At 44.8% G+C, this 26,685-nt stretch overlaps 1 protein-coding gene and 1 non-coding gene across 2 annotated transcripts; both read right to left on the bottom strand.

The window, feature by feature from the left end:
- Positions 1-619: 619 nt before the first annotated feature.
- Positions 620-724, bottom strand: LOC111726172. The gene has a single exon (XR_002774018.1). It is a non-coding gene; the product is annotated as a U6 spliceosomal RNA (small nuclear RNA).
- A 3,355-nt stretch (positions 725-4,079) lies between these two features.
- PM20D1 (peptidase M20 domain containing 1) lies at positions 4,080-26,301 on the bottom strand. The gene is made up of 13 exons (XM_003792219.3): positions 26,106-26,301; positions 23,418-23,504; positions 19,321-19,553; positions 18,787-18,873; positions 18,083-18,216; positions 17,122-17,241; positions 16,234-16,309; positions 15,711-15,772; positions 15,360-15,438; positions 12,164-12,235; positions 7,245-7,413; positions 5,644-5,743; positions 4,080-4,344 (listed from the first exon to the last, which is right to left on the bottom strand). The coding sequence occupies exons 1-13, from the start codon at positions 26,272-26,274 to the stop codon at positions 4,221-4,223; spliced, it is 1,512 nt and encodes a 503-aa protein (XP_003792267.1). The 5' UTR covers positions 26,275-26,301; the 3' UTR covers positions 4,080-4,220.
- Positions 26,302-26,685: the final 384 nt, after the last annotated feature.

Here is a 26,685-nt window from a genome sequence, read left to right as displayed (position 1 = left end):
GGGGTCCAGTATTTTTCTTCTCTACTGCACACTGGAAGAAGAGTTGTCCTGGGCCACACATTAAATACACAAACTCTAATGTATTTATTTTGCACTGATGAGCAAAAAAAAGGTCTGTGCATAATTTTCATGATATCCAAAACCAGAGATAAACAAAAAAATAAAAAAATAAATAAAATCCTCACATAATCCACATGCAGCCCATCAGCCACAGGTTAAACACCTCCCCGCTCCTCACCACTGGCAGAGGCCTTCCTGATTTCTCAGACCAGGCACCATGACTTACGTAAAGACTTTATCTCTTAGATTTCGGCAAGAGAGCCCCCTTCCCTGGGCTCCATGCTTTTAGAAGACATCATACAGCACAACCACAAAGGAAATAAATTTATGAAAACCAGGGATGTCTCTGACACTTGGGATTCAACGCTCAGTATTGTCACAGAGCAACTAGTAACCCTGAACCCGCGTTCCTGAAATGAATATGGTTCAGGCCCTGGAGAAACATTCTCTGTATCTTGCCCTATGTCTTGTTTATTTAAATTGATAGACATTATATGTTTATTATGTATAACATATTTCAAAATATGTATACATTAAAAATATGGAGTGCTTCACAATGAAGCACTTTGTCACACAAGATGACAATATTGTGTGTCATCTTTGCAGGGGCCATGCTAATTTTCTCTGTATCATTCTGATTTCAGTATAGGTGTTACTGAAGCAAGGGTATCCTGTCTTCAGAGAAAAAGGTAACTGTATCTTAAGGTGAAGGTTTGTGGGTTGTGTCACTGTGACTTTGGAGACAGCTCTGGCTTTGGAGTGCGGGGAGGAATTGAGCTGTTAGAGTGCTTAGCCAAGAGAAAAGAAAATTAGCTTGTCAAGTCCTTCCTCTTAGAAAGTGTGACTGCAGTAGATTCTTTGTTGACATGATTTTGACCAGTAGTGCTGAGTATCCATTTTCTTGCTTCTCTTTGGGTCCCTTTTCTAGTTCTGGAGGAATCCACGAATAGGTGTAGTGTTTGCAACATTGCACGTGGTGGCTGAGGAACATCAGTATTAAACAATTTATATTAATCTTAAATTTTCGTATTTGTAGGGCGAAATGTGACATGTGAAACATGATACTGGATCCTTTTGTTCACAGGTGGACACAGAACACTCGAATTGCAAATAATGTCTTTTTTATAAAAATATTTAATTAGATTTAAATTTTCACAAAGTTTAGTGAAACATTCAGCTCTTGAGTAGGAACTTTGTTTCCTATTTATACTTTTCTTTTCCCATTCTCTTTGCTTATGAGTATTTCGTCTTTCTCCCCCCTAGGTAGTAAGGTGTGAGTAAAAAGTTTGAGCTAGTCCTGGTCAGGGGTGTAGGGTGACTATCCGCTGGAGCCCTTCCAAGGTGGATTTGGGAAGCAGTAGATGGGTGGGAATAGAGGTGGAGGAAAGTCCCAGATTCCTTGCCCTATCCTGTCCAGAGTCCTGGGGCTTATTTCCCAGGCAGGCCTCACTCTCTCCAGAAATCGTCAGGGGCCTCTAGGCTAGAGTATCTGTGTTCTCAGAGCTAAGATTTATAGCATTTTCCTCTCAAGGGCCTTCCTTCCCCATTTGGGGATTCAAAAAAACTATCCTTTCTAAAGCTGGAAGAAGGTGGTGAGATGGATGGATGGGGACAGAGTCGGCTGTTCATTCTTCTCCCAGGTACTTCATGGATCACTAGAAACCTGGTTGTCCCTAAACTCAGAGAAAAGAACTGAGTCCAGAAGCTGGGAGGTGGGGGCGGTAAGAAGTACTGGCAGACAAAGGGAGAGGTGTGAATAGAGAAAGATCAGCCAAGGGAACACAGACAGCTAGAAAGAAGACCGAAATCCAGAAAATAGCCTTTGTCCTTGACATCTCCCTGCATCAGAATGAATGAGCCACACACCACAGGTTCTTGGGGGCAGGCAGCATGGTGCAAGTGGTACAACTGAACCAATGCTGGACTTGGGGATTTCTGACCTGCATTTGAATTTTGGGACTACCCGTTAAGAAATCTGTCACCTTGAGCAAATGAACTTTCTCTGAGTCTGTTTCCTCTTCACTACTTTTAGCACAGGCTTTGGATTGAGACAAAATCTGCCCCTAACCCCTACATGACCTTGGACAAGTTACTTAACCATAGAGTCCAGTTGCCTCGTCTGTAAAATGGGCAATAACACCCTAGAGTTGTTGTGAGGGTTAAATAAGACAGTGAATGGGAAGTAGATTCCATTAGTAGTTTATGATCACAGAGTAACAGTGAGTTTGGGGCCAAAAGACATGGATTGGAGCCAAATGCCCTCAGTTAGATGTGTAACCTCTCTAGAACCAATTCCTTCCCTGTAAGAAGAGATAATAATACCTTCTTCACAGGGTTCTTGTGGGGCTCTGCTGAGACAAGGTGTATGAAAGCACTCTGCACAGTTCTGTACAAATGTGAAGGATTATTTTTGTTCTTCAGCTCGCCCTCTAACAAAGGCTGAATAAGTACTGAATTGGCCAAAAAAAGGGAGGGCGAGGGAAGGAATGTGAGTCTTGGGGAGTAGCAAAAAAGCCTGAATAATCTCCACACCGTGTTTCTAACACTTTCCATCAGACCCCAGCTCCAAGGAACAGTTCCTATCCCCAGGAGAGAGGTGAGAAATGGGGTATGAAGGGCAGGAGCCTTGTGAGGAGAGGGAGCCCACTGCTTTCAGAACCCAGCAAGGCATGGAAGGTCCTTGCCTGGTGAGGAAAGAAGGGGGAGTCTCAAGTCCCAGCTCCTTCTGTGACCCAGACTTCCTTGTGATCCACAAAGCACAGCTCCTAGCTTTGAGCCAAGAAATGCTGCCTTCCAATGCCCCCCACCTGGCAGCTACTGAGCAGATTCAAATATGCTCAGGGTTGGCCAGAGAAAAAAGTCAGGAGCTCTGCTGTCCCCTAATGGAGGATAACTTGTACCACCTGCCCCCAACCTCTCCACCCCCCCCATGCCCTCCACTTCCCCTTGATCAGTCTGAACCAGGACATGATGCCAGGGCCTTGTTGGTCTTGGGCTCCACTGGAAGGCTGGGTCATGAATGCCCTTCACTTAGGAGCTCAGCCCATAGGCTGTGCCAGGGAAATGTTTCTACAGATTAGCACCTCCTGGGGTGAGATGGCAGCAGCAGGTGGCAGGAACAGGGCAGGGGAGGGAACAAAGCCCAGGGAGCCCTTGAGAGGAAGCCCAAGGACAGAGACTTTCTTTTCCAGTCTCTAGCCTCTGGAACCAGGGGATCTTGGGTTCCTCCAAAGCCCCTATATCAGTTTTACTCCTCAGTGACCACTGGAGATGGCAACTTTACTTGACCAACTGTAGTGGCAATATGTAGGATCACGGTTTGAGTTAAGTCCAGCTCCAGATATAGAATAAATTAGAGAGTAGTGGGAGAGATATGGGGCTAGGAGCGGAGCATTGAAGAGGCAGCTTACAAGTCCAAGAAGAGAGGAGAAGAAAAGGAAAAAGAAAGTTCTAGCAAGAAGAAATATATAAGCCCTAGAGAAGTCCTTCCAGCAAGAGTGCCCTAAATTAAACACTCCTATTAGGTAAAACCTGGCTGAGATTTTTCAAGTCTGCATTTAAGTTAGGCCTGGAGGCTGAAACAGTGAAACAACTAGCATAAGACAGGCAAGGGACAAGAAGGCAGTAAATGCCCAATGGTCAAGGGAAGTAGATGTTGGGAGGGATGGAGAAGCCAGATTTCTGCGGACTACCTCACCCTCAGCATTGTTACTGGGTGAGTTTAGAAGTGAACAAGGTAGCACTCTGGGAGGCTGAGGCGGGTGGATTGCCTTGAGCTCACAGGTTTGAGGCCAGCCTGAGCAAGACTGAGACCCCGTCTCTAAAAATAGCCAGGTATTGTCGCAGGTGTCTGTAGTCCCAGCTACTTGGGAGGCTGAGGCAAGAGAATCGCTTGAGCCCAAGAGTTGGAGGTTGCTGCAGGCTATGATGCCACAGCACTCTAGCAAAGGGCGACAAAGTGAGACTCCGTCTCAAATAAATAAATAAATAAATAAATTTAAAAAATGAAAAAATAAATAGAAGTGAGCAAGGCAGGTGGGAAATGTATTATGATGTGGCTTTGACCAAAAGTTTCATCATCATTGGCACACCCCCACTCTTATCCCCCTTGAGATATTCCTGGCCCGGGGTTGCACACCTAATCCAGCTGCTCCTTGACCTCACAGTTCATGCAGGTGAGGGACTGGCTGCTCATCTGTGTCAGCATTCTGGATGAACTCAAAGATGAATTTCATCTGAGTCTCATAGCCTTGGACTGATATTTTCTCATTGATTCCATGGATGCTGAGGGAAAAAGAGAGGCATTTGGGAGAGGAGCAGAGGGCCAAGAGCTATAGTAAAACATGTACCCTACCCACCCCCCAGCCCTAAAACCATTGGCCTTTGACCCTCCAAGGATAGGAAGTGGGAAGGTGGGAGAAACCATTTGTGAGGTTTCATATGACATGTTGGTCACCTCAAGAATCCATACTCATGACAAAGAACAGTGGTGTACATAATGAATTCCCAGAGAGTTCAAAATCATCTCTTGCTCTGAAATCCCTGCAATAACATGTCTTCTGGTAGTACTATCTTTATTTTTCTCTTAGGACAGAGTGCCTAGCCAAACTTATCTCTAAGCCAACTGCCTACCCTCTGAACTTATTAGGGGTAAGGGAGTGTAGGGAGAGCAACTGCCCAGCATACCTATCCAGTTTTTTGCTTCACCTAGGAACTGTACTGTCAAATCTCACACCCATCATCCTGCCTCCCCACAAACAAACAAGAAAGAAAAACAAAACAAAAAAAACAACTATAGTACACATTTAACCTCAAAGATTAAAGGCCATAAAAGAGTGGTTATCTGTCCCCCATTTAAAAAACAAAAACATGAAAGTTGTTCATAGGTTCATATTCAGACACTTTCATTCTATTTATAACTGATTTATGGTAGAGAAATCAGGTGTGGATGTGATAAGCGGCAGAGAAGTAAATGGAATTCACCCGCCCATACCCCAAGATTAAAAGTTTGCTGAGGAACCCGCAAGGTAGTAATTTGCACATGGCAGTTACAATTGGTGATCACATTTTGGATTTCCATGGCATTTTCTTCTTAGAACTCAAGGCATGTGCCTACCTTTGACCTCTTGTGTGTTTGCAATTCAAGGAATGGTGAGGAATCTCCCCATTTTGTAGGTAGAGAAGATGAGCTCTAGAGCAGTGGTTCTCAACCTGTGGGTCGCGACCCACAGGAACTGTACTAAAGGGCTACGGCATTAGGAAGATTGAGAACCACTGTTCTAGAGGGTAAGCACTCTCGAGAGAGAGACAGAGCTGGGATTAGCACCCAAGGGTACTAATTCTACCAGGTTCTCACCAAACAACTGATTATTTTCATCCTTGTAAAAGAGGGGCAAGTCTCACAAATTCTGGGATGACAAGGGTAAATTAGGTTCTATGACATCTCCATTTTAGTTTGTCAAGTCCTGACTTTCCCGTATTTATTTGGTGGAGTTTCAGGAGCATGGGGTTGGAGAAGGGGCAGGTCAGACGTTCTGTCATCTCTCCCCTCTCCTACCTGCTGCTCATACCTGTTCCACTCACCTCTTGAAGCTCTCAGGGTGTAGGTTGACGGGGTTGAACCGGTAGATGTCAGTCGTGAGGTTTGTAAAGTGTCGGCTATCCGTGTTGCTAATACAAATACCTAGAAGAGATAAGACTGAGTGACCAAGCCAAGGAAGTACTGGGAGGTGAGCCGGCTAGAAAATTAGGACCACTGGTCACTACAGAACAATGCCTGGGCCCTCTTGGGAACCTGTGGCTATTTTTTTTATCCTCCAGGAAACCTTACAAAAAATAACTTTTCACCCAGGGACATGGACTTGAATGGTCCAAAGGTAAGTGTTCTCACTCCAAGATGGCCAGGGGTGCCAATATCTTTACTTCATACCCACATCCACAGCCAGTTGCTATTTAAGAAACCAGAGTCTAGCTATCACTTCTTTATCACCTGAACTTTATTCTGTATCATCCTCGGTCAGAAATAAATACTCCCTGGGGAACTTTAATACTATTAAATAGAACATAATTTCCTGTTATTCTCATTCTTTGCAGGAAAATTCTGTCTTCCTCAAATCAAACCTCAGGTCTGGGAAGTCCCATGATATTCTCTTTCCAGTCTCCTACTCTCCTGAACATGGTAGGAGGTCACTTAGTTTGAGCTGGGAATACAGGTGTGTTCTTTGGGAAAAGATACCCTGGAACATCAATTCAAGTGTGTGGGATGATTTGAGATGACAATTGTGTTTTGTCTTCATTTCCTCTCATGGTTTCAAATGGGTAGCCAGGCCCTTCACAATTCCTTGTTTTGTGTATTTCTGCCTTTTTCTGTCTATAAAAGCCTAACCCCCTTGATGGGATTATGGCAGGTCCCTGAGAAGGGAGAGGGTAGAATAGGGAGCCTTTGAGGGCCAAGGTTCCTGGATATTTGGAGGAAATCCTTGGTTAAACCCAGATTAAAAGAAACTGGGTACAGGCCTTAACATTTGGGCACTTCCTTCTCACATCACAGACCAAGAAGTCTCAGGTAGCAGTCAACTGTTATCTTGCATAAGAATATCCTGAGCATATTTGTCTAAAAGGTACAAACCCAAATCTTTGGAAATCAGTTCAGTTGATCTGCATTTTAGTAAGTTCCCTTGGTGATCCTCTTCCACTTGAGTCTACATAGCATAAATTTGGATGATAGGCTAGGAGACTGGGCAAGGGATACAGAGGGTGCTGCTGCTGGGCTAGGAAAGATAATGAAGTTAATATAAATGGTATGGGCTGGAGGGTTTTGAGCCCTACTGCTGCGTTGTTAGCCTAGAATGAATGAGAGCCAGACTCTGGGAAGATCTTGGCCCCTTCTGTGGGCTCCTCCAGAAGAGGGGGAGTCTAAGCCAATGCTCCCTTCTATGCTAGAGTAGCTGACCAGGTTAAGCAAGGGCCCAGGCTTAACTGACCTAATTTATTGTTTCTGCTCCTTTCCTGTTTATTTTCTCACTTCCACCCTGAAGGGAAAATATAGTTCCAATCCCATCAGGAAGGGAAGCAGCCAGCTGTTTCCAAACTGAACAGCTGGGGTGGGGGTGGAGCAGTGGACACTGGAGAGGAAACAGTTCTAGCCCCCACCTCCCATCAGCCACAGCTGATGAAGTCATTACCTGGGGTGACAATACTGACTTCCGGGAAGACAGACTGTATGGTCTGGCGGAGCAGCTGGTAACCCAAGGCCTGGTCATCAAAGGGACTGATGGGCAGGGGGTCAAAGGCATTCAACACGTGGAACTGGACTCGGTCATCAGCCACAACATTCTTGACAAATTCTAGGACCTCCAAAATGGTGAGAAAGGGAATTAGATTTCTTATTGATCTGTAATCCAAAAACCATATGAATTATATATCATGATTTCTCTCTAGCAAGGCAAAGCCCTAGAGTTTACAGAGAGGACTCATTTTTTAGCACTGAGACTTCAATGTCAGCTGGCTAGCTATAGGTCATATAATAGCTGAGTCTTCTTAGAAAGCAAGCTGTGGTATGGTGGACTTAGGTTCAATGTTTCAACAGATTTGGCTTATAGCCGTGAATCAGGTGGGTAATTGGAAAATCAGGAAATTATGTGTCTTCCCCTTTGGGTCATGAGCCATGGGCTAGGTAAAAGTGTAGAAGAGACAGCAGAATGGGAGTCACATCCATTCTGAAGCAGAAAGATAGATGTGATGGCTTGGCTTCAATCCGGGAGAGTCTCAGACAGGTGATGCAAGCATCACACCTTTCTTTCCCTCTCTGGGTATCCCTGCTTCCTGTTTGTAACCAACTGCACTGGAGTCAGGAAGATGAGCTCAATACAGAGTTAGGGGACTGGCATTCAAATGTTCTCTCTTTACCTCCTTTCCTCAGGAAGGAACCTGAGGAAACTCCTAGAAAATTCAGTCTGAAGTGACTAGAATGAATCCAGCAAAATTCCCAGCCCCAGTCAGGATGCAGAGCAGACCCTAACGATTATATTACAGCCAGACACCCAAGGAAAGCCCCAGCACTAGTCTCAACCCACTTGATCAGTAATTGCTTTAAAACTGCTTCTGCTCTAGAAAGGGGGGTTGTCCCATGATAGGGGTCACTTGAATGGAGGCACTATCTTAGGTCAGTGCCCCCTAGAAGAATGCTAGGATCTGAGTCTATATAGAAAGTGAGCGTTCCCACCTCTGGCTTAGAAACCACCATTTGAGTCTAAACAAATTCTCTACTGTTGGATCAGTGAGGGGGGTCATCAGAGCTTATTCTCACTTAGCAGAGCTTATTTTCCCCCAGCACTGAAGGCCTGAATATTCTAATACAAGAATTAATGTACAGTTTTGATATATTCTCAACCCATTGGGAGGTTCCTGAAGTCAGCCCCTATGAAGTGGGTTGGGACTGTCCCCAGAAATCAAAGAAGTCATACAGGTCGAATCCCACCAGTAAGAGGCTATAAAAGGCCATGTTTCACACTAGCTGCTAGGCCAGGCAAGAGCAGGGGCAATGTTGATTTCATTTCTGTATTTCCAGTATCAAGCACATGAAAGGCATGCAATAAAGGCTGGATATATAAGACTTTTAAAAGATGTAAACCAATAAAAATAGTAGGAGTTGTCTCATTAACTCACGCATGGTTATATAGTTAGTATCCCTGGGCTGGGAGACTGTTTGACTTCATAAGAACAATGCTTTACTGCTTCCTAAGTACACACAGGTTGAGCTGGTGTGGAGTAGATGAGAAATAAGGTGTTCATCTGAGATGGATTCCTTAGCAGTATGAATTTTGAGCCCAACATTGAAGGAAGGATATGAAGCTGATAGAAAAGAAGTGAGAGATAGTCTGAACACAGTGAGAGGCATGCGCGAAAAATGAGGAGTGACGTACACAGCTATGATTTAATTAAAAAAAATGAGGAATGACAACAAACTCTGTGCCTTGTATAGGCACTCATAGATGTGCGACCTTGGGGAAGCTCTTTAATCTCTGTGCTTTAGCTCGCTCTTCTGTTGACACGTGGATGATAAGAGCACCTGCCTCATAAGATGGTGGTGACCGTTGCGGAGTTAAGATATGTAACATGCTGAGGCTAGGGCCTGGCACTTAGTAAGCTGGTACTTGCCTGGGCAGTAATCAGAGGTACAAGGAGGGGACTAGGAGAGGGAGAGAGACCTTGAGGTTACTTTAGAGCACACCGGCCTCTTGTTTCTCTGATCTACTAGTCTTTATAGCACATTCCCACAACATTATGTTGTTTTCTGTGTAGAGGTATTTTCCTCTTACGTGGAAGGCATAGTTGTTGAAGGCAAGGACAATGGATACTTAAAAATTGGAAATGTCTTTACAGTTATCAAGTCCAGCTTGTCTTGCTGTCAGGCTGCTCGCTAGAAAACTCAGGTCAGGTTATTACCTGATCTGTTTGAACACGTCCAGTGGTAGAAAGCTCACCATCTCATGCTATATATCCTCCACTTTTTTTTTTTTTTTTGAGATGGAGCCTCAAGCTATTCCCCTGGGTAGAGTGCCGTGGCATCACGCTCAAAGCAACCTCCAACTCCTGGGCTCAAGCAAGTCTCCTGCCTCAGCCTCCCAAGTAGCTGGGGCTACAGGCACCCGCCACAACGCCTGGCCATTTTTTTTTTTTTTTTTTGGTTGCAGCCATCATTGTTGTTTGGCGGGCCTGGGCTGGGGATTCGAACCCACCACCTTAGGTGTCTGTGGCTGGCGCCTTAGCCGCTTGAGCCACAGGCGCCGAGCCTATCAATTCGTTTTTAAGCAATTCAGTTATGGGTAATGAATGTCTTTCTTATTTACTGGCATCCTGTAACATCCAGCCCCTCTCCTTTTTTTTTTAACGATATTATATATTCACCATAGGATACAATATAGTTAGTACTAGGAGCTTCATAAACACTCTTGTCAAAATGAGAGAGCATTTGTTCTGTTTCACCCTTTGTGCTTTTCCTGCCTGGATGCTGCTGCCGGGTCTTTGCTCTTTCTCAGAGAGGGCTTCACTGACCACTGCATTTAAAGTAGCTCACTGCCCCCCCCCCACCCCATAATAAGACACAGCCCCTTATTATATGTATTATTTTCTTTGTGGTACTTCTCACTTACAAAATCACCCTGTTCATTTACTGACTTATTTGCTTATTGCTGTCTCTTCCCATGGAATGGAACACCATTAGGATGAGAATCTCTCTGTCTTGTCACTGTTATTTCAAGTCAGAAGAATGTCTAGTCATAGTAGCCACTCAAAAAGACACTTGGTGAATGGAAAGGAGGAATTTTCTTTGCAACACTTCGATCTAGCCCTTTAGGGATGAGGAGCTCATTGCTGTCCAAGATGTCACATCCAAAACTCTCCTTTAATTAGAGGCTCCTGGAAACATCTCTCATTGGTCTTATTAATTTCTACTCCTTGAGGCCCATTCAGGGCAACCTTTGTTTCCTTGTAGTAGCCTATTAAATTTCTAAAGACTTGTTCTTCACTGATAGCATCAGTGGAGGTGCTGAAGATCTACTGACATTTGGAACATTGGAGACAGCCATTGAAGATAGAGGTAGAGAACCCTGTAGGCTGCCAATGTTCCCGTGGGATCCAGCCCGAGGCTCTGTGTGCATAGTCCTTAGGCTGGCAGAGAGTGTCCCTGGGGCCAGAGGGAGTGGAGGGACCAGGACAGACTGGCCCTGAGGGCTTTCTGAATGATGGAGGCTTTCCATTCCTCACTGGTGCAGGTGGGCAGGATGGGCCTGGGGATCCCAGGGGTTTCATCAGTGTGGTGGGGGAATAGAGAGGAGGGAAGAGTGCCAGGACCTGGGGAGATGAAAGCCCCAGCTGGGTGGAAAACTGCCCTTGGAAAGGGCACAGGGTTGGAATGAAGCTGGAAAAAAACTGGTGGAAAGCAGCTCAATGAGGGGAATTCAGTGATTTCCTGGCCCCCACTACCCCTCAGGGAGAGGACAAAGGTTGGCACTCGATGAAAAGCAGCAGAGCCCAGGGCCCACATTGGTCCCCAAACCAATGCTGGGTGGCTCCGGGCAGGATGTCAACTTTTTCCCTCCTCTGCAATGAGGAGTGGCCACCCTCCCGCACAAGGACAAATGGAATCCTCCATGGGAAAAAACTTAGGACAGTGATTTTCAATCAGTGTGCCATCGCACACTGATATGCTGCGAAAAATTTTAAAGATCATGAATTAAATTATTTTCTAAAGCACAGTAAATACTTCTTGGCATTGCCACTAGCATTATCTCTCTAAAACAACAAATCTGAGTCTATCACAACCCTGTCTGAAGACCTCTGAAAGTTCTCTCTTGTCACAGCTTAGGGCCCGGACCCGGACTCCTTAGCCTGGCATACAAGGCCTTGATCCCCAAACTACAACTCCCTCTCCCGTCATTTTCATTTCCCATTACTACTCCTAAATTTATTCTAGTCTTCAGCCATGATGAATGTCTTTTTAGGCCTATTTGTCCTCTAAGGTCCAGCTCAAATTTTTAATGGTCCAAAGACTTTTTTGACCCACAGAGGTACCATTGGTTTCCTTATTTTCAGTGGTTCTATAGTAGTTTGTTCATCCTTGATTGTTAGAATCACTATCTAGTGTTATGGCTAGAAGCACAGACTGGAACTAGACTGCTACATATGTAATCTTGGGTATGCAGCTTCATTGCTGTTGTTCTATGTCTGTTTTCCCCAGTTTAATGTGGATAACGCAGCTTTTACCTCCTGGAGTGGTTGTGAGGATTAAGTGTGTGTGTATATACCTTAGAATGGTGCCTAACACATGGCAAGCCTGCTATATAGACATCTGCTACTATAGGTATTGCTATCATTTATTCATATTCATCTCTCATTTCCTGACTCCAGATTCCCTCAAAACAGATTCCCTCAAAACAGAGACTCCAACCTAACCAAGTGCCTGGTACATAGGATGTCTTTGAAAAATGTTGGTTGAATAAATGAGAGACTGGACCAGCCCTAGGGATCGGAGCTAAACTCAGGTCCTGAGGGCCATACCTCCTGGATGTGGAAGCAGTTGTCTGAGAAACATAGCACATACCTCTTGGACTGTCTGTGCAGGGTGAATCCGCAAGTTGATTGTGGCCTGGGCCACTGGAGGGATGACATTCACCTAGAGAAAGAACCACAAACCCTGGCTTGAGCCAACCTCGAGTCTTCCACACCTGATCCCTGCCCAGAAAGTATCATTTACCACCAGGAGAGGCAGAGGAAGCTGATTTAAGAATCCAGGGCTTAGTATTTTTAATCTGTCTCTTATCTTCTCTGAGCCAAGTGATATGTGGTTATATTCAGAGCTAGAGAAGTATCCCTGCTTTAGGACAGACCTTTGTGCTTCTTGGTCCTGGAGTGGTCACAGAGCTGCTCAGAGCAAGACTACTTTTTTGTGATTGCTCAGGTATTTATTTTGGACCCATGCTGTGCCATTAGGAGCCTTCTGTGCACACTTTAATTCCCAGGGCGCCCAGAGCCTCCATAGGCCTTCATCATGGCAAGTTTTATCCCTGAGAGGAATGATGTTTCCCATGTCTAGTTGCAAAATCTGACTCCATCTTTGTTTGACCAGGGGGTACCCAAGACTAATTAAAGTTATGCTATGAAGGAATTGTTCCTTGGAGGTTGGAGAGAACAGAGTACCTAAGTGTCAATCTTTCTTTGAACCAGTATGGTGCAAAATATCACTAGATCAGGGACAGGAGAACTGGGCTGTTGCAAACTAGCTTTGTGATTTGAATAATTGAAAACTCTTTGTGCCTCTGTTTTCTCAACTGGCAACTGGGGCAATAATACCTCCAGGGCTCTTAGAAGGACCTAATGGAGTAACATGTGAAAGTATTCTGGGGAGATGATAGCTCAGGTACAGCTGGCACACTGGACACTCCAGTCTGTTATGGCAGGAATTAATTTTGAGGCACCAATCACTTATATCCAAACTGGACTCCAATTCACCAGCACACCTCAAGGTTATATGTATTATTCTCTAGGTGAATGGGAACCCCTGTATTGGTAGTAACAGGAATGGTCTAACTCTCTTCAACATTTCAGAAAGTCCTGTGCCTTTATGTGGCTAAGCTTGGTCCTCTAAAGAAAGACTCCCTTTTAGTGGCTAATCTAACTGGAAGTGAACCAATTTGCTGAAAAGTAATTCTTGGAACAAAAATTTATCACAGTATTGATTTACCTGAATCTTACTTCTATAAAAGTAAACCTAATACAGAATTTATATTTGCCAAACTTACATTTGTTAAGGCCACCCAATATCTACATTTTGGGAAATGAAACTGTGCATGCTGTAAGTGTTATATATATCACATGTGGTAGAGATTTTTTTTTTTTTTTGAGATAGAGTTTCACTTTGTCGCCCTTGGTAGAATGCCACGGTGTCATAGCTCATAGCAGCCTCAAACTCTTGGGCTCAAGAGATTCTCTTGTCTCAGCCTCTGGAGTAGCTGGGACTAGAGGCACCAGCATCATGTCTGGCTATTTTTAGAGGTGCGGTCTTGCTCTGGTCTCACATGTTTGGGCTGGTTTCGAACATGTGAGCTCAGGCAATCCATCCACCTTGTCCTCCCAGAGTACTAGGATTACAGGCATGAGCCACTGCACCTGGCCTCATGCTAAAAATTTGTTAAATGTTAGGTGAGCTTCTCTTTTTCAGTTTAGGGTAACACCAGGGGAAAATACATTGATCATTAAATTTGTTAGGTGGATACATTTTTTAAAACATCAGGAAGGGCTGGGCACAGTGGCTCATGCCTATAATTCTAGTACTTTAGGAGGCCGAGGTGGGTGGATTGCTTGAGCTCAGGAGTTCAAGACCAGCCTGAGTAAGAATAAGATCCCACCACCACTGTCTCTACTAAAAATAGAAAAAAACTAGCTAGGCTGGTGGTGAATGCCTCTAGATCCAGCTACTAGCAAGCCTGAGGCAAGAAGATCGAGTGAACACAGAAGTTTGAGGTTGTTGTGAGCTATAATGACACCATAGCACTCTACCCAGGGTGACAGAGTGAGAGACTCAGTCTCAATAAAAATAAACATGAGGAAGAATGAAAAAAGATCCTTGAGGCCAGGTGTACTCTGGGAGGATGAGGCTCAAGATTGCTTGAGCTCAGGAGTTTGAGACAAGCCTGAGCAAGAGTGAGATCCTGTTTCTACTAAAGAAATAGAAAACCTAGCTGGGCATTGGGTGAGTGTCTGTAGTCCCAGCTACTCAGGAGGCTGAGACAAGAAGATCACTTGGGCCCAACTCTACCTAGGTGACTAAGTGAGACTCTATCTCAAAAAAATAAAAATAAAAAACCCCAAACAAATAAACAACAAAATCTAGCTGGGCATTGTGGCAGGCACGTATAGTCCCAGCCACTTGAGAGGCTGAGGCAAGAGGATTACTCAAGCCCAAGAGTTAGAGGCTGCTGTGACCTATGCTGCCACAGCACTCTACTCAGGATGAGAAAGTAAAATTCTGTCTAAAAAAAAAAAAAAAGGCTTGGCACCTGTGGCTCGAGTGGCTAAGGTGCCAGCCACATACACCTAAGGTGGCAGGTTCGAATCCAGCCCAGCCCACCAAACAACAATGATGGCTGCAACCAAAAAAAAAAAAAAATAGCCAGGTGTTGTGGTGGGCGCCTGTGGTCCCAGCTAATTGGGAGGCAGAGACAGGAGAATCGCTTGAGCCCAGGAGTTGGAGGTTGCTGTGAGCAGTGATGCCACGTCACTCTACCCAGGGGGACAGTTTGAGGCTCTGTCTCAAAAAAAATAGAAAATAAAAAAAAAATTAAAAAAAAAAAGAAAGAAAGAAAAGAATAAAGATCTTTGGTGGTAGAAAGGTTAAAAAAATTAATCTACACGACCAAAGTGCTAGGTCATATAACACATGACTTGAATTATAGCCTAAACATAGATTACAAAAATTAACTCCCTAAAAACTCCTTTTCATACTAGTTTAATTGTTGGTTTTTGTAAATATGGATTCAAAGAACTTTAAAGAGCCATGGAAACTCTCAAGTAAAATATACATATATAAAATTTGATCAGCAATTTCAGAGGGTATATAGACCTCAACTAGACTCTAGGTTCATGAGGTTGACCCAGCGGATGACATAATTCAGCACTGGTTCTTCCTATTGTTCAAATTTTAACCAGAGAATGAAGAAGGAAACAGGAGCTAAGCCAAGGCAGGAAAGAGTAGAGGGCAGTAAGGAAAAGGTATGTGGGGAGGAACCAGGTGATGTTACCTTGACCCCTGCATTGAACATGGTGAGTGCCATAGTGGTCCTGACCAGTGCATTCATTATATAATTTCTCTCCATTAACCTAAAGCAAAAGGACTAAGGTCAGACATTAAGAAGAAGCATTGTCCAATGGGGTGAAAGAAAGGGAAGAAAGATCACCTACTATTTTGAACCTTGGAGATCTTTACAACGAAAAGAGACATCTTAGAGATGTCTTAAATACATAAAATTAGAGATGTAGTATCTAGTGGATGGGGATGATTAGGCAGGCCTAGTTAAGCCAAGGAGAGAAGACTTCATGGGGTGGGTAGTTTTGGGTTAGGAGATGTGAAAGAAGGAAAGACAACACTTTACCTGCTTACCAGGGGTCCAAATAGCCACAGGTTGCTCAAGACTATGTTGACAGGGAAGGGAAACTGAAAGGGAAAGAACAAGGTCAGCAAGATTGCAGTGGGTTCAGCACAAGGTCAGTGTTCCTGAGGCCTGGGGCTCTCTCTACTTTAGACCTGCTCTGGGAACCCTTAGCAGTCAGGAATGCTACTGAGTTCAGTTAGCTTAATCTCTCTAGAAGGCCAGGGAGGGGGAAGCAATTACTAAATACCTGACTGGGCTTATCTAATTGGTTAGAATAATTGCTCAGTGGCCTTAAGGATGAGTGGAACCAGCTCCCAAAGGTACCTGGGTAGATTAGATCTTAGGGTCTCAGATAAACACCAACAGCCAGATCCCTTCATCTTGGCTTAGCCTCTGGCTGCGAATAGGTGAGAATGGGCAGACCACTGATCAGCCCCAGGGCCTTTTGATTACTCTAAAGGTCACTTCTCTGCTACCTGTTTGTTCCTAGCTGACCAGGAGTATGTGACACTCCTTCTCATACCTCACTTGCCAGTTGCTGCACTGCCGTCTCCAGTGGTCCGCTTCCAAACATGTTAGGCATTGGCGTCTGTTCCAGTCTGGAAGAGAAACAAAGTTCTAAGGACTTGGCCAACTGCAGTGAAAGATCAGTGGGCCGAAGAAGACAAGGAAGAGGAAGTTCTCACAAGCCCAGTCTCCCATTCACTTCCTTACCACTTCCATCAACTCAACGTTCTGAAGAGGTCAAAACATTAGCAGGACCACTGTGATGCTACCAGCAGGAGCTTTCCCTGTCTACAAAGTCCACGTTAGGGTCCCTCCTTCCTGCTACACTGCTCTCCCCCCACACTGCAGCAGAATTGTCAGTCTCCTCTGCTACTCGAGAGTTCCTTGAGAACAGGGGCTATTTCATTCATTACGGTATGCCTACCACCTAGATCAAGGTGCAAAGCCTTGATCATAGTGGCTCTTTAGTTCAATATTTATGGAATGAATATATCTCTTCTTCCCACTTTGCTAAGAAAACCCAGCCAAGGGTGAGCTCTTCTGTTACAGATCCTGCTGTCCTTGCTCACGGCCCAAACTCAGTTTATCTTTATCCTCCTGTCAGGGCAGGTGGACAATTTAGACAGCTCTATAAGTAATTGCCACCATGTGATTCTAGATACTCTCATCTGGACTTTCAAGTTTTTGTCTGCTGGCCCTTGCTTGCCATATAGATATACTGATACTTCCCCTTCTGAACCCAGCCCTTGCCTAGGTACTGTGGCTCTGTCCTGCCTGCAGCCCACACCATGGCTTCCCAGCCTAGCTTCAGGGCAGAAAGCTTAGCCTCCTCAAACTCAAAGTGGGAAAGTGCCAGGTCTTCTATCCTGAGTCTGGCTTGGGAACAGGGCCAGGAGTTGCTTACCGGCTGACAGCAGCTGCGATGATGCCAATGCTTGTCTCCTTTGGAGGAGCAGCAGAGTGGCCTGGAGTCATGTTTACTTGTAGCCTGAGGTTAATCGCACCCTTCTCTGAGACTGAAATCCTACAGAAGAGGATCAGAGACAGCTGTCCTGACTTCTTCCCATCTTGAATTAATCCACAGGGTCATCTGTTTTGCTTTTTGTTCTTGAGACAGAGTCTTGCTCTATTGTCCAGTATAGAGTGTTGCAGCTCACAGCAACCTCAAACTCCTGGGCTCAAATGATCCACTTGCCCCAGCCTCCTGAGTAGCTGCGACTACAGGCGCTCACCACAACACCTGGCTAATTTTTCTATTTTTAGTACTTTAGTACTTTTGCTTAGGCTGGTCTCAAATTCTTGAGTGCAAGTAATCCTCCTGAACTTGCGTCCCAAGTGCTAGGATCATAAGCCACTGTGCAGTCCCATAGGCCCATCTATGTGGTGGTTGGTGGGCTGAGGTCAACTTTATGCTGCTTTAAAAAATATACACTGGGAGAAGAAGGGGAAGCTCAGGGCAGGTTGAAGATCAGGGTGATTAAGGAAAGAGGGATAAAAAAGGGTTGTCGTAGGGTGGTGCCTGTGGCTCAGTGGGCAGGGTGCCCGCCCCATATACCAAGGGTGGCAGGTTCAAACCCGGCTCCAGCCAAACTGCAACAAAAAAATAGCCAGCTATTGTGCCAGGCACCTATAGTCCTAGCTACTCAGGAGGCTGAGGCATGGAATCGCCTAAGCCCAGGAGTTGGAGGTTGCTGTGAGTTGTGTGCCACCATGGCACTCTACTGTGGGTGATAAAGTGAAACTCTGTCTCTACAAAAAAAAAAAAAAAGGGGGTTGTCGTAGCATGGCTTATAGATACCAGGCTGGGGTCATGTCACATAGGATGAGGACCCTTTCTAAGGTGGGGTGAGGGGTGGTTTACTTACATGGCAAAAGGCTTCTTGCTGTTGGGAAGGAAGCCATCCAGGATAAAGCTACCCTCGTCCACGATGAAGGCTAGCTGGACGCCCCTTGCCTGTAGCAGGGCTGAGATCTTCTGAGCCCCATTCATACCTGATACCTGAAGACATTGAATCCTGAGAGTTCTCAGTCAGAGACAGATCTCCAGAGATAGTTAATGGGAACCCATTCAGCTTTGCTAGGGGTTCTAGAACCTACCCATTTAGTCTTCTTCTTGTAGGGCAGGACCCTAGATAATCTTGCCTCACAGAATCTTGGAATGTCGCAGCTGGAAGGACTCAACCACTTACTTTACAAATAAGAAGCAAACTGAGGCCTAGAGGGTGGAATGATATGCCCAGAGTCTAAGTAAGTGGCTGGAAAACACAGTCATTGTTCAGTTCTCTTTCTATCCCACCGATATTTCTCAGGTGATAGTTGATGGATCTCTGGCCTGCCTCAGACATTACCAGGGAATCTGTTTGAAATTCAGATCTGTGGTGAAATTCAGATGGGGAATCTGGATTTTTGTCAAGGTCCTTAGATAGTTCTGGCACACAGAGAAGTTGGCAAACCTCCACACCATATCATGGAGACTGCAGCTAGGGAGCAAACTGGACTAGAGTGAAGTGCCCGCTCCCCTCCCCACAACAGGGGTCCCAGAGATAGGCACAGGGGGAGGAGGTTCTACCTCTTCATCATGGCCCAGAGAAATGAAGAAAGATCTTCGAGGGATGTAGTTCCTGATCAGCAGGAGCTCCAAGGCATGCAGGATTGCCTAAGATTCAGAAACACAATGGAAGAGGAGAAAGGCCTATTATTCAAGTAGGAGTACCAGGGTAGCAGAGATAGCTGCTGCCTGTGTCAGGATGGTGGGACTAGGATCGGACAGATTTGCTTTAAAGAGAACAAATTCAAATGCTCCCAAGGATCAGATGTGGGAAAGAAGAGTTTTCATGAAATCTTTACTACCTGGAGGAAAGCATAAACTTATCAATGTCAGAGATGAAAGGGTCCTGGGGGATCATCTACTGTAATCCCTATTTACAGATGAGAACCCAAGGTCCAGAAAAGGGAAGTGACAAACTGATAGCTGGAACCCAGGTCTCTTGGAGCCAAGGTTCTTTTACCATTACCTCCTACCTCCCAGGAGTCAACCAAATCCCCCTGACTCCCTGGGGTTGATCTTCAGAGCCCTAAGCAGAGGGAATATAACATTTCAGACCATCACAGAGTTCTTGTTGTCCAGGGTTCCCCGACCATGGATAAAGCCTTCACGTTCCAGTCCAGAGAATGGGGGCACTTCCCAGCCTTCCGTAGGGGCAGGTACCACGTCAAAGTGAGCCAACAGCATGTAGGGCTGCAAGCTGGCATCTGAGCCTTGGACAGTGAACAGGTGGCTGTAGTTTCCCACAGTTTCATGCTGGATAAAGCTGGTGCTGAATACTGTAGGAAAGACTAGAGGCAAAAGGATAAAAAGCAAGGAGAGAAAGCCAGGCTTAACAGTGTCCTCAGGTTTTTTTTTTTTTTTAACATTTTGTGATTTTGTGTTCTCTGTCCTTTTTTTTTTAAATGCATCCTCATTTTGGAGGTCATCTAGGACACAGCCAGTCTGATTCCTGATCTGCCTGGGCAATCTCTGAAATTCCTATTCTACATGTGCATGCAAACCGAGATCTTGCCATTAAGGCAATGGTTCATATCTCAAGATCAGGCTTGGTCTAACCCAGTGGTTCTCAACCTTCCGAATGCCGCAACCCTTTAATATAGTTCCTGTGGGTCGCACCAGGAACTGAGAACCACTGGTCTAACCTATAACATGCTATCACAACTATGTGCTTAAGGACAATGAGGACTAGGGGTGTGTTAAATTTTGAATATAATAGGCCCATTAGCTAAATTACTTGGAATCAGACACGATAATTATGTAAAAAATTCAGAGATTTTTATTTAAAAAAAATAACACAGCTACTGTTTATGTTATATGAAGACAGAAATTATTCTCTCTGGCTCAAGGTCACATATTTCTATGGGCAGGTATGGACATTCCTGAGACAGAGTAGGGATACAGGACCCTCACCATTGACCATAGAAATCAACATAACTTGGCCTAATTTGCTGCAGAAGAGCTAAAACAAATACTTTCCTAATTGCCAGAATTTAGCCCATACCCTATAAGGAAAGGGCTAAACTATCTGTTTTATGAGTGAAGTTTTTTCAAGACCACTGGTAAGGTACCTAGCTGAAAAGACCACTCTGGATCTAACTGCCTCAAGCTAGAATAGATCCCTATACTGACTTTTCCCTTATTATAATCTCATTTTCATGCTAAATGGCACTCCTAGGGTAGAGATTTAACATGCTAATGAGACCTGTGATGGATGAAGAAGCATCTAACACAATGGTTCTCAACCTTCCTAATGTGGCAATCCTTTAATAATACAGTTCCTCACGTTGTGGCGACCCCCAACCATTTTCATGAGCAACAAAAATAACTTTATGGTGGGAGTACCACAAATGTGAGGAACTATATTAAAGGGTCTCCGCATTAGGAAGGTTGAGAACCACTGATCTAACAGAACTACTGCAGGAGTAGGAAAATCTCTACCTCAATGTGCTTACCCATTCCTCCTCCCCAAGTCTCTTCAAAACTCTCCTGGAACTACCTGTGGAGAACCAGCCTGAGCAGTTCTTCCTCCTATGCTGACTCTCTTGTGCTGGAGCATAAGCCCCAATAAAGCCCTGTCTGAGAACACTTGTTTAGCTTTCTTGCCATTTTCTATTGCATAGAGAGCCTAAGGGCCCATGACCTTAACTACAAGGGAGAAAGAACTTTTATCTCTTTCTGGGCTTTGTTGGAAGAATCTACATATACCTCTGTGGATACCTGAAAATAAAAACTCTGAAGAATGTGGTTTTATCAGGGCCAGGCATGGTGGCTCACGCCTGTAATCCTAGCACTTTGGGAGGCTGAGGCAGGTGGATTGCCCTGAGCTCACAGGTTTGAGACTAGCCTGTTGCCGTAAGGGTGTCACGGAAAAGTGATGTCATGAAGAATAAGCATACTTATTGAAATTGTATTTTAAGTAAAGGTGACCATCTGCTCGCTCAGGCAAAATGGCGAGCTTTCTTTATTTATGGTTGGTTTATATAGGGAATCTTGTACATGTGCACTATACAGCAATGACCTCATTAACATTCATTACAATCCCTCTGCACATGCGCATTGGACATCGATGACTTCATTAATCCATTTAAACATCTTATGACCACCCACCCTCTAAGTAGCTCTTCTCTAGTAACCTGATAATCCACCCAACATACACCTTTAAGCATAACCCTTTTGACATAACCTGGTTTAACATAATTTAATGAAGAACATGTTGTCAGTTATTACTTTCTTTGTTCTTATCTGATGAAGCTTGAGGCTACTGGGGAAAGAGACGATTTGAATGTTTGTTCTACTGACCATGCCATTTGGAGGCAGTTACTTCAAATCTTTTTCTTTTTCTTTTTTTTTTTTTTTTGAGACAGAGCCTCAAGCTATCCCGCTGGGTAGAGTGCTGTGGCATCACAGCTCACAGCACCCTCTAACTCCTGGGCTCAAGTGAGTCTCCTGTCTCCGCCTCCCAAGTAGCTGGGACCACAGGCGCCCATCACAATGCCCGGCTATTTTTTGGTTGCAGCCATCATTGTTGTTTTGGTGGGCCTGGGCTGGATTCGAACCTGCCACTTTAGGTGTATGTGGATGGTGCCTTATAGCCACTTGAGCCACAGGCACCGAGTTTACTTCAAATCTTTAAGCAAAGCATAGAGAAACTTCTTGGGCATACAGGAATTTGTGCAAACCTCTGCTCCCATGTAGGCCTTAAGTCAGGGGGTCTTTGCTGGAGCCTTTTATAAGGAATTCTCAGGCTGGACTTCTCAAAAGCCTTTCATGAGCCCAGGTTTCATCTGTGCCATTAGATACCTGTATGCATTGGGTAAATTTCTCTTCTTCTGAGGTCCCCTAGCACATTTCCATTCCCGGACCCATCACTTACCACAAATCAGGAAAGGTTACTCCATTCCCAGACCTGTCAGCAAGCAACCTTCATCACTTACCACAGATCAGGAAGGGTTACTGATGGGTATCTGGCCAGTTTTCCAAAGGGCTTTTTCATTGGCCTTATAAAGTCAACCTTAATTCCTTAAGGCAGTCTGGAAATGCTGTTCCAGCCAAAGCCTTGGTCGTGTTAGGCCTGCAACTAACCTGGCCACATGGGATTCTGCCTCAGTTTCTTATAAGTATGCCTGCACAAAGTCTTTTCACTGTTCTCTCTCAAACGGCTTTTTTGGCCAGAGGCATATAGGCTTTTCACCTATACAACCTGAGCAACCTAGCTACTTGGGAGGCTGAGGCAAGAGAATCACTTGAGCCCAAAAGTTGGAGGTTGCTGTGGTTGCTGTGAGCTATGATACCACGGTACTCTACCTAGGGCAACAGCTTGAGACAAATAAAAAAAACAGCTTGAGTCAAATAAAAAAAAGAAAGAATATGGTTTTATCTGGTCACCCAGCTTATCTAGATTATCATCACTGTACATTTATTTCCCTATTTTTATCTCCTATTTTGTAAAGACTTCCAGTGTGGCCTCAGCTTGGGTAGTAGGCATTAATCCCTGATCCATTTGTCCCAGAGTGCTAGAGAGGGGGCTACTTGCTGCTTCTAGACCAGTTCCTCCAACTTGACAACTTTGGAAGAGCTGTTTTTTATTTGATTTAGGAGAGTACCCTTAGTATTCCTCATGAAATCTTCATAAGAAGATGGGGGAGTTCTAAGAATCATGTTTTTCTTTGACCCATCCTTTTCAACTCTGTATGCCATGGATGGTGGGGATGAGAGGAGAAGACTGACATTATGGCTTTTATAGCTTTAAGTTATTGACTTCCTAGAAGCCTAGAAATGTGTTAGTAATGAAGCTGGAGTAGGCCTGAGTAGGTAGAGTGTATATGCATAGTCGTATAGGTGTGTGTAAAGAGGTAGGGGTGGGAGAAGCATGTGTCATAGTTCTGGACATTTGCACAGGTAGAAGGAACCCCTACTTCTTCAAAAAGATAACTTTTGATTAACTAATATTTACTGAATGACACATATCTAGGGCAAAGATTGGGAGAGTTTAAATTCCAACCCAACTCTTATGTGGCATAGTTCTTCAAAGGGTAAATCTGTAGTCTCCATTTTGTCCTTGATTACTCACAAAATAAACTTTGCCATGCTGCGAAAGAATGTTTGTCTTCATTGCCACCTATACCAAAACTTGGCAGTGATTTTCGGCTAACCTTTACGAATGTATTCTCCAAACTCAGCCAGGGCTGAAGTATTGTACTCCTCTTGGCTGAAAGACACCGTTGGAATCTGGATGGCACCTGTTAAAGTCAAACAGGCGCAAAAGATTAAAGATAACAACCATTGTTTTTTTCCCAGTCCTCTGTTCCTACTTTCCCCCTCAAATTCAAGGATGAGGAAGCAAGCTTAGAGAAGTTAGGTGAGCTGCCTGAGATTGCCCAGCAACAAGCAGAATTGGGATTTAAACCCAGGTCTTCTGGGTTCATTTAAGCTAATATGATTCTTACAGGAAAATAAAGTCCAAAGCTGGGGTGGAGGGGAGTAGACTTTGGACCTTGATCCTGAGAGGGAAGCTACTATAAATTTCTTCTTAAGCCTCACTCTGCCTCTGAAATCATCACTCCATTAGATGAATCCAAGTTTCATTAGTCTCAAGGAATCTACTATCCTGGGTCAGTACATCAATGAAGCTTATATGCTTTTGTATGTAAATGGTGGACTTATTCCTCATGGACTGGCTCATCCTGCATCTCACTAGTTTCTCAACCAAGGCCTAAATCCACACCTTCCCAGGCACCATGTGACTTCCAGTTTAGGTAGTAGGCATTTATCCCATATGGTGCCTGGGAAGAGGTGGCGTTACATCTCAAACAAGCTCCTCAGACCTAAAACAACCTCATCCTCCCTGCCCAGTTGTCTCAACTCCTGAATTGTAACTAGGCTCATCCTTTTGAGTCTTTAAGGCTTTCATTTAAAGAGTTCCATTATTAAATACAAATGCCACTAGGAGGAGAAACATACTGAGTCATGAGAATATTTAATTAGACAGAATCTAAGGACACAGAACAAATTTACCTGGGGCAACCTGATATCCAGGGATGGCCTCTGAAAGACATTGTTTTGTTAAGTATCCCTAACAAATGATGATGTTAACCCTACATCATCATAGCCACAAAAATGGGGGAAGCTGAGGTTCAAAAAGATCCAAGTACTTACTGAAGAGCAGACCCAAGATCTGAATTTAAGCTGCTCAGAGTTCTAAGACATATTGTTATAAGGTCTCTACTCTAGGCTTTCATCTACCTGTTGTTCTCTTCTGTGCAGAGACTCTGTGAGACTACTTAATGCCCTTTACACAATTTTTTTTTGGCAGCTTTTGGCAGGGGCAGGGTTTGAACCCACCACCTCCAGTATATGGGGCTGTCGCTGCTCAGCACAAATATTTATACTATGCTTTGAGAAAGCCCTGTTCTGTCTCCCTAGCCTATTCCTTCATCACATGTACACTCTATATCCAATCACAGGGGTTAGCTTTTAGTCCCTGCTTTTGCCTGCATATGTTAACGTAAGCAGTTTCTCTTGTCCATTATATTATGAAAGAGAAAAAGATTGGAGCTAAGCCCATGGTGAAGAAGGATCTCATTACCCCACAGGATCTAGCATCCACAGAAACTTTCCTCTTTCCTCCTGGAAAATGCAGATTTAGAACTGAGTTTCTGTAAGTTTTTAGCATTGGTTATACTTTTTGCGAATAAATTTTTAGCCTTGGTTAGAGGTCTAGGGGAGAGATGTTCTTCAAGAGGAGAAGAAATTAGGAACATCTACATCCTAGGAAGACTCCATATCCCTTCTTAGAGCCATCTGTAGTCCAAGTCCCATAGGCACTACTAAATGTCACCAAGTGCTCACTCCATGCTGTAAGACCCTGAGTAAGATCATTTAACTCACCTAAGCCTGGACTTGATCATTTAGTCCTTGCTTCTTTTTTCTTTTTTCCTGTCAAACTTTAGCATGCATCAGAATCTTTCTTTTTCTTTTTTGCAGTTTTTGGCTGGGGCTGGGTTTGAACCGCCACCTCTAGTATTTGGGGCCGGTGCCTTACTCCTTTGAGCCACAGGCGCCGCCCCTTTCTTTTTCTTTTTACCCAAAATGATAGGCTCTATTTGTCCTTTGGCCACCCACTGCAATTTGTGTCTCTCTTAGCTAAACACTTTCATTTTTAATTTTTTTATTTTTATTTTTAAAGCTTTTGTTATTTTTAGAGACAGGGTCTCACTTTGCTGCCCAGGTTGGAGTGCAGTGGCTCAAGCAATCCTCCTGCCTCAGCCTCCCAAAGTGCTGCAATTACAGACACCAGTCGCCATGCCCAGCCAGTTAATCTTATTTTAAGATAGTGCAGTGGTTTAACAAAGGTGAAAACTCTCAATCCTCCCGCCTCAGTCTCCCAAAGTGCAGGGATCACAGACACCAGTTACCATGTCCAGCCAGTTAATCTTATTTTAAGATAGCGCAGAGTTTTAACAGAGCTGAAAACTCTAAATCCTCCTGCCTCAGCCTCCCAAAGTTCTGGGATTGCAGACACTGAAGTCACCACGCCCAGCCAGTTAGTCTTGTTTTAAGATACCGTAGAGGTTTAACAGAGGTGAAGTCTCAAAGGTTAAAACTGCTGTACAAATGAAAGCTGCTGTAATACGCGAGGCAAGCAGAGGAGAGGGTGGACGGTGGCCACGCCAAAAAATTGTGAATTTGGAACTTTCAGGCCAGGCAGGAAACACTGGGAAGGCTGGGGTGTGTGGCGGAGCTCCGGCTGAAGTATCGGAGGGAGAGGGGAGTCTCGGGTTACCACGAGGAGGGAGGGACCCACATCTGAGCATAGGTAGGCAAAGGGGACCCAAGTTCACCTTTCAACTTCTCTTTCATCGCGACGCGCTCCTCTTTGCTGAACTGAGAAGGGATTCGAGACGTCTGTTGATGCTCCCTGCCCCTCAGGCCCTTCGATCTGGAGACGGTAGCAAAAACGAGCAGCAGCACAGCCGCCAGGGCCAGCACGCACACATACCGCCGAGCCATGTTTCTCACATGTCCCCGCCGCCAGCTAGCGGCTGGAACTGGTACCTGGGCACCCAGGCCACGCCCTGTCTCGGCCCCAATAACCGCAATCAGCCTCAGCCTCACCCATATTCGGCCAATCATCGCTTGGCTGGGAGCGAGGACCCACCAATCCGACGGGACATCCCCGCCCCAGCCCGCAAAGCCTTTTGGGGGTGTGGTTTCTCGCTTGGAGTCAGTGGAGGTGGGGCAGAGGTGAAGTAGGGTACTGGGGCGAGGGTCAGGAGCTCCTCCACCCTTTGCTGTATGACAGTGAATCAAACTAACGAGGGGAAAGCGAGACGAAATGCCTGAGGTTTGTCAGACCTACTCTGCTTCTGTTTCCTCAAGCTTAGGACTTGACTACCATTCTCCAGGTTCCGTGGGGTAGCT

This window comes from Otolemur garnettii, unplaced genomic scaffold (assembly GCF_000181295.1).
Source record: "Otolemur garnettii isolate 467f Iridium unplaced genomic scaffold, OtoGar3 scaffold00055, whole genome shotgun sequence".
Classification (NCBI taxonomy): domain Eukaryota; kingdom Metazoa; phylum Chordata; class Mammalia; order Primates; family Galagidae; genus Otolemur; species Otolemur garnettii.
Note: the sequence above shows the minus strand (reverse complement) of the source record. Positions and strands in the feature narration are given on the sequence as shown.